The sequence below is a fragment of the Lissotriton vulgaris genome, chromosome 5 (assembly GCF_964263255.1).
Source record: "Lissotriton vulgaris chromosome 5, aLisVul1.2, whole genome shotgun sequence".
Classification (NCBI taxonomy): Eukaryota; Metazoa; Chordata; class Amphibia; order Caudata; family Salamandridae; genus Lissotriton; species Lissotriton vulgaris.
The window spans coordinates 1745541416-1745549802 of record NC_141693.1 but is presented as its reverse complement, the minus strand read 5'-3'; the positions used below and the strand labels follow the sequence as shown (position 1 = coordinate 1745549802).

Here is an 8387-nt window from a genome sequence, read left to right as displayed (position 1 = left end):
CTATAACAGTTTTACACACTCCTCCCACCCCCGTCTCCCAATTACTAATGTTGGGGATCTTTCAAATCCAGAAGTACGCTAATTATTGTACTACCACAATCTTCTCCTGACATTTAGCCAATAAAAACTGGCAACATTTATCAGGAGAAAAAAGCCATAACCAGGAAAGACGTGATTCTGCATGTTATGCTTCGTTCCCAATGGGGAAACATGCATTGGGAAGTACTTACTATAGCTGGTAATTATCCCACTGCGAGGTTTCGCAATTTATTGGGTGCAGTAAATACATCCCCTATTCCATACATATGAATCAAGGCTTATGTATACATTCCCACATAAAGGAACATAACAAAGATCAATATAAGAAAAACCCTATTTATAGCGACCATATTGCTCATGAACGATGCGCATCCTCTTGCACATAAACACAAACATCTTCTACACATATAAAAGGCTGTCTACCGACTTAGATCTTTGTGCCACTGATACTTTAATTAGCATCACAAATCAATAGCTATGAGTCCTACTCTAAAACAATAAATGACTAACATTGCTCTAAATGTTCCTTCTGGAGTAGATGATGCACAAAGAATATTAGAAGTACAATGACGTTACTCTTCTTGGCCTGGAAACTATGATGTTGGATGAGTGCAATCAGAGAATCCTTGAAGAAAGTGCTGTTCCTTAACCCAGAGAATGAAGGAAGAAAGTTGAACAAAAAAAGGAAGGGTATTATTAATTATTCCAATGCGAGTTCATCACAGAGGTGGCTTCGTGACAGAAACCGGAGGAAGAAATGGGAAGGGGAATGCTTGCAGTTGAATACAGGCTGCGAGACACTCTGGAGAAAGAGGACTGACGGAACTGATTCACAGTTCAGTCAATGGGAAATATAGGAGGTACATCCGAGATTGAGAAGAAAGCACTGGTCTTCCCCCAGTAACTGAATGGAAAAACGAAGGAAAGCATGGAAAGGGCATAGAGAGGAAAAAGGAATAAAACCTCCCTGAGCTGAGCTGCAAATGAAGACCAAAACCCCAATTACCGACATTTAATTTAAAACTGAAGTAGACAAGAAACCTGTGCATGAAGACTGCTTCCTATTTGTAGAGAAAAAAACATTTACCTCTGTGGCTTGTGCCCGCAACTCGAGTTACACACGGCTCTTGCCACCATCACTCCTGATTCTGGGGGCTTGTTTCAGAGGCCAATCTCCCCATTACTGAAACTGCTCTCCTACTGTGAAACTATTGTTAGCAGCCACTATGATCATCAACTAAGAGTATTGCTTTTTACCCACTCCCTTGCGTCTGACAGGCCTAGCATCGTTACCCACTCCCTTGCGTCTGACAGGCCTAGCCTCGTTACCCACTCCCTTGCGTCTGACAGGCCTAGCCTCGTTACCCACTCCCTTGCGTCTGACAGGCCTAGCCTCGTTACCCACTCCCTTGAGTCTGACAGGCCTAGCCTCGTTACCCACTCCCTTGCGTCTGACAGGCCTAGCCTCGTTACCCACTCCCTTGCGTCTGACAGGCCTAGCCTCGTTACCCACTCCCTTGAGTCTGACAGGCCTAGCCTCGTTACCCACTCCCTTGCGTCTGACAGGCCTAGCCTCGTTACCCACTCCCTTGCGTCTGACAGGCCTAGCCTAGATCCAGTTGTAAGTGAACTGACCTTTAATCCCATAAACTTTCCCATACTAGGCGTTTGTGCCATAGATGCCACTCTTTTGTGGGTTATTCCCTACATGACTGCCCAACAAAGAAAAACGGCTTTTACCTTAGCCCAAAGGACAGTCGTTCGGTTTCAGCGTGCCAGATTTTAAAACAGCACTTGGATTGCACCAATATTTCTGCGGACTGTGCCAATATGCCACGTGCGTATTTACTCATGGGGTGCCATTTGTAACCTTGTGGTACATGTCGGTAACAGTGACCCATGTACCAACTACACCAACATTTGAACATAAACTGCCGTCCACATCACTGGCGCTCTGTAACTTTAACCACCACAGACTTTGCACATGACTTGCCCCATGCTCCTGGAATCTCCATTCTCCGATAAGACACCTCTGAGTTGTACAAAGGAAATAAAATCTTCACCGTGATAAGCATACAGCATCCTATGAATCACATTTTGTTGATTATAAAAAATTATCTATGGTACACCAGTCGAGCTACGGGAAAAGGACACCGATTTTGAAATAAATTTCATTTAGAAACAGACCGCTAAATAAATCTATACAACACAACTCTAAAAGAAGTTCCGTAGTAAAAAAGAAAGAGCATCGAACAGTTACACAAGAACACAGCTTTTATCTCGATAATGCTTGACCCACTGTGATGGTGGCTCATGCCTTCCTTAGCTAGACACCATGGACGAAGGCTCCCCCCCTCCCCCCAGATACACAGTGATTCATTTAATGCTCTGGATCGGTTGTACAGCCTCTGATAACGTATAAGGAAAACAGTTTGTCCCCCTCCTCAAGGGGAAGTGCAGGGTATAAAAGCAAGCATATCTCATCAGCTGATATGAAATTATAAAACTCAAGTGTCAGTATTTTACATTTATAAAAAAGTAACCAGAAACACAAACAGGCTCGGGATTAGCTTTGCGGATTCTCTGGGCATAACCAAAGACCTCTGCCAGAGAGCTGTCATTCGCAGCCTTATGCTCATCCGCTGTGCCTTTGGGTGCCACCAGCAGAGACACTACTGAGGCCTTGCACAATCCCGGCCTCGCCTTCCCACATCACTCCCTATAAAGGCTGTAGGAGGGCGGAGGGTCACCCCATTTCGACTGGGCAAATCTGAAAAGGTCAGACTTGGCGAGGAGCGAGTGTTAATGGTGCTGAACTGAATTGTTTTTCTCTGCCAGGTGTCGGAGAAAGCTGTCTTCGTTTGGGTCTCTGTGGTTCAAAGGCTCGCTCTTGAACAGAGCAGGGGGAGGCGGGAGATGAGGAACAGACGAAACGGGCAGGTGGTGAGTGTGATGGGGATTCAGGTAGAGGTGTGAAAAAGGGTGAGCCATGGTCCGCGGCGGTAGAGCGTTCATTGAGTCCATGTCGATTTCTGGAGCCGGAGTGTTCATGACAGGAGGAAGAGTCGTGGGTAGAGCTGTAGTGCTGAGAGGAATCTGAAGAACTGGCATCGAGTTAACTGGACTAGTGACCCGGAAGCACTTTTCTTTGTGCGCTTTTAACATGTTGGAAAAGCGGAATCGCTGCCCACATACATCGCATGGATACGGCTTTTCCCCAGTATGAGTTCGACGATGTCTTTTCATGTTCGGTCGGCTTGTGAAGCTCTTCCCGCAGATTTCACAGATAAATGGTTTCTCTCCTAAGCAAACAGATACAAAGAACATTATAACATCAGAACTTGAATGTAAATAATGAAAACAGGTTCAAATAATTTCAGTGGTTAAGCTTTTTTTTCTTCTAAAGACACATTTACACAGCTAAACCAAAGACAGCAACTCAGCGAAGTAAACAAACATTTCCTCAAAATAAAGCATTATCTATTTCCTGCAAAAAACCCTAAGACTAGAGCTATGAAAGGTAGGCCTGGGAGGAGTTCCACTACATGGATCTTTGTGAAGTGACCAGAAAACGCCATCGCCCTACGTGGAGTTCCGCAAGTAGCAGAGTGCGTTAGGTTGCGCCAGTGGCACGGATTTTTAGGTCTCACTAGCGTAGGCTGCGCACATGCGCAGTCTCGCTAGAGAGATTTTATAATTTTATGATTTAGAGGAGCTTTCTCTAGCGGGCTTTAAACCCCGCCCCTCTTTCCCATTGGCCGGCGTCACCATTTATGCTAAATGGGGGCCAGCCATTGGGAAAGAACCCTTTGTGACGTATAGTTCTCTTTTTCTGCCTTCCCACTTGGACGGCCCGGCCTGCCTTCCTTCTGGCGTAAAAGGTTTCTTTATGGGGCCAAACACATGGCCCCATAAAGATAATAAACCTTTTACTACAGAAGAAAAGCAGGCCGAGGCTGTCCAAGTGGGACGGCAGAAAAAGAGAGAACTCTACATACTTGTTTACATTCTTACTCCAGAGCCCTCGGTCCCAACAGCAGCTTGAACAGAGCTTTTTTTTAATCTCCAGCCAATAAAGTAACCACGCAAGACAATAAACAAACACAAGAGGCGAGTATTTGACGAGGGACCCCTTTCCTAGCGGGGTGGGTCCATCTGTCTTCTTGCTGGCAGATTTGAATGTAAGCAGTGGGCCTGGTGGAAAGAGGAGCAAGGGAGGGGGCCAGGCAGCATGTGCAGGGAGAGTGTCCCGGGACCTGGCAGTGGCGGGCTGTCAGCGAGAGACTTCCGCTCGCAGGCCACCGCCTGCACCGCGACCGTCCTGCCCTTGAACTGACAAGTAAATATTCGGCTTCACAACCAGGAGGCAAATCAAAGAGCCCACGTCTGCAGGGGGAGGCGGGAGGAGCCACCGTGCAGTGTGCGGGGGCTAGCGTCTCATAGGCTGGGGCTGACTGGAGCCAGGCCAAGCCGTGGAGGCCTCCCGCTCCCATCGGATCGGTACTGCGAGGCTGGGAATGGATATTACGTTTACTTTCTTCTCATGGTTTTTGTGGATGTTCCTGCTTTTCAAGGTGTATCATTTTTAGGAAGTCAAACTCTGATCTAGACGCTCGTTTGCTCTGCAATACTTTGCAGATTAATGTACTGCTCTATCTCTTGAAGCCTGTAAACTAAGATTTAAAACTCTGTGCCTAGTTTATAATCAAACTATTTGAGGAGTACACCAGATTTGCTAATGTCTTATCATTCTTTACAGTATAATCTGTTTCACTTTAAAAAAAATTATAAATGAACATAGAAAACCATTAACAACAGCTTCCTCCTGGAGTCAAGGGTGTCCCAGGGCGTCTAATCCCACTACATGTGGTATGTGACTATTTTCCCTTTCCTATGAATTCAGGTCTCAAATCTTTTATCTCAAAAGGGTGGGAGGGGGATGAGCACCTCTGTCGATCGTGGGGTGGGGGTCTCAGTTTGTTCTCGTTTTTTCCCGATTTTCAGGCCTACCCCTCTCGCATTACCTCTGCCCAGGTTTCTGCCAGTGGCCTGCGCATTCTACTTGTTTTATTTTCACGTGCCAAAGCCCTTTCTTCAGCTCTGGCCCATGCTTAAGCATGGGCGTCCGCATGGGGGGGGGGGGGCAAGAAGGGGCGCTTGCCCCCCCTGGAGCACCCCTCTTTGCCCCCCTGCGGACGCCCATGAAAACCATGACTTCAAGACGGGGTTCTCACTCTTTCCTCTCCTTTCTTTTATTTGCTTCACAGTGAAATGGATCCAAAAAAGAAACGTTTTTGCTAGAAATGTTGTATTTTTCTGACATTTTAATTCCAAAGTGCAGCATTGGGAATAAAAGGCTAAAAACATGAAAAATAACTAAATAAAGTAAGACAGAGTGGTAGCAAACTGCCCAAACTGATTTGTTTCACACTGAAACACATTAGCGCCACTTTTACAGAGTTTGCCAGTGAAGCGCTATTTTTGTTTTCTTGTCTTTGTTTTCCCTGGACTTGGAACTAGTGCACCAATCCTGGAGGTACTGCAATGTGTGGATTGGAAAACAAAATGTGTGCTGCTCTGCGTCCAGGGATATGGTCTTTTTACCATACTGCTTATGTTTTGTAAGGATAGAAGCAATGGACTTTGAAATGGGTCCATTCAGGGCCCTGAAGTCATGTCCCTAACTTTTCAGGCAAAAGCACTCACTTGGCCAAGATGAGAGCAAAGACATCAAACCTATGCCCCACCTTTTTAGCTTTCGGACTCTGGTACACACATAGCAGACAAACCTCTGCTCTGCACATCAAGGCTGGTGCCAAATCTCGTTTAGGGTCTCAATTTTCTGCTAGTAGTCTTGCACAACTTGGCATTCCCAAATCATGTGTGCAAAGTTGACGTCTAACGCCTTGCACCTCGGGCACTGCTGATTATCCACTCCGTACATGACATTAAGCCTATGCGGTGTGAGGTAGGTAATATGTAGTATGATAAATGGTGTAGATTGGAGGTTTTCTTCAGGCTCTGCAGAGCTTTCTTCCAATCCACCTCTGTCAGGCTCCTACCCACCAGGGCTTCCCAGTTTTCCTGTAAGTGGGCCAAGGGCTGTTCCATCACGGTAATTATTGCGGCATACAGCAATTTTACCAGATGCCCCACGGACTATTGCGTCACTATTGCTTGTAGGGCTGCATGTGTGTTTGGTTCATGAGAGTCTCTCCCCCCCCCCAATGAGGTAAAAGTTCCCCGCATGATATGGCAATTTAGGAACTGCCCAGATGATGAGACCTGGTATTCCATCGAGGGGAACAATTCCCCATCTTGGTAGCAATCCCGAACGGTTGTCACTTCTGCTTCTGTCCAATCCCTCAGTTGGCCCTGAGTAAAGAGGGAGCAGTCTCCCACCCATGGTAACCCTATCAGTGGTAAGTCTGGCGCATATTAGGGAGTCCCTCCTGCAAGTCTAGTACATCTGCACCAACATTTGAAGGCCACTTGTAGCAAAATTCATGCTGTTTTTATTGAATGCTGAGGGTTTAACATCATAGTAAGGAGATGCTCATAGGGGAAAGGTCTCTGTGATCCAAGTGCCTCTAAGCTTTTCCAATCCAACCATTGGGTCAGTCACTAGAGCGGTGCCAGCAAGTAGTATGCTTCAAAATCGAGTGCTCCCAGGCCCCTTGCTGTCGTAGGTCGTCGCAAGACTGTCAGGGATACCCTATTTCGCCCGCCATTCCAAACCAGATCAATGAGCAGTATGTCCATGTAGTGTGTCGAGGTAATATAACAACAGTAAAACACCGTCCCTCAACAACCTCGGGAGGATAACTATCTTGGAGAGCGTCATCCTGGCCATCACCGTAAATTAGAGGGAGCGCCAGAATGACACATTTGTCTTTAGTGTGCGGACCACCCTACCAATGTTACCCTCCAAGAGGTTCACCTGCTTATGAAATACCTGTATACCTAGGTATCAAAGGGAGCTCAGGGTCCAAGAAGGCCCAACCGGGATGTCCCCAGGCCTGGCCAGTGTGACTTCACTGGGAATATTTGGATCTTTTGAGCATTGACCTGAAGCCTGGACAGCCCAGCAAATTCCTCCAGAGGTTAATGGCTTGTGAAATGCCCCGGGCGCCGTTCCTAATAAATAATAATGTCATCCGCATATAATGAGATTATATGAGTCTTCCCATCTAGAAGTAGTTTGTGTCTCAGCCTTTCTTGTCTGAAGCGTTCCGCAAGTAGTTTATTCACTAGAAGGAAAAGCAGGGGCAATAGTGGGTACCCCTGCCTCGCCCTCACAACCCTTCCGAGGGGTCCATCTCCTAATTTCATGCTCTTCATTACTTGCAGCAAGAAGTTCCAATGTGGGGAATAAAATGCCTTTTCCAGTTTGACTGCCATAACCACTGCGTCTGGGTAGGCTGAAAGAGCTTAAATAGGACATGATATAGCCTTCTCAGGTTCCCCAAAGTGCCCGAGTCGGAATGAACCCATTCTCATCCTCATGGACCAAGTGGGTCATATGCGGGAGTAGTCTACTGGACAAAACCTTGCTAAGCAGGTTGAAGTCTAAATTCAGCATAGATAAAGGGCAATAATCTGCTGCGCCCGCTAAGTCTAACTTAGTTTTAGGTAGTGGGACCACTAATGCATCTCGAGTGGAAGTCGACAATTGGCCACCCTGCAGTGAGGCAGCATACAGTTTTTCAAGTTGGGGGATCAAAATTGTTGCATACGTGTAATAAAAAACTCAAACGGGACTCCATACAGCCCAAGGGTCTTCCCTCTGGCCATACCTTTGATTGCCAGGCCTATTTCCTGTGCAGAGATCACAGCTTCCAAATACTTCCTTGTGTCGTGGTCCATTCCTTGTATCCCCAAGCCCTCTAAATAAGTCACCAACAATTCCTCAGACACCTCCCTTTGCTTCCCATACAGAGTTTCATAATACCCTCTAAAAGAATCATTAATAAGTATAGGCAAATATGCAGTTTGCCCGTCTGCTGTCCAAATACTGGGGATCGGGAAGCCCCTTCCCTCTGGCAGAGTCAACCATGCTAGTAGCTACTCTGCTTTCCTCCCTTCCGCGTGCTGTCTTCCCGGATATGTTTGAATGTCCAAAATCCTTAGGCATTCCCAAGTTTTGTTGTATTTACTCCTGATGTCCGACAACTGTCCCCGGGTCTCGTCATCCACTCTAAGCCCCTTATCTAATGCAGGGATTTGAGATACCAGCGCCTGGAGCTCTCTGGACGTGCTCCCACTGTCTGTCCCATACATTGACCTCTTACTACCACCCTGAAGGCATCCCATTCCACCTGGAGGTGCTTGCAGTGGCCTGGTTTATT

At 46.7% G+C, this 8387-nt stretch overlaps 1 protein-coding gene across 2 annotated transcripts in view; it reads right to left on the bottom strand.

The window, feature by feature from the left end:
* Window positions 1–473: 473 nt before the first annotated feature.
* ZNF652 (zinc finger protein 652) overlaps window positions 474–8387 on the bottom strand; it is a 372792-nt gene continuing 364878 nt past the window's right edge. The window contains exon 6 of one of the 2 annotated variants that reach the window (XM_086923997.1): window positions 474–3341. In XM_086923997.1, the coding sequence (XP_086780123.1) occupies window positions 2842–3341 (500 nt within the window). In that variant the 3' untranslated portion in view covers window positions 474–2841. The remainder of the gene's footprint in view (window positions 3342–8387) is intronic. The other variant, XM_086923996.1, reaches the window with a different exon arrangement.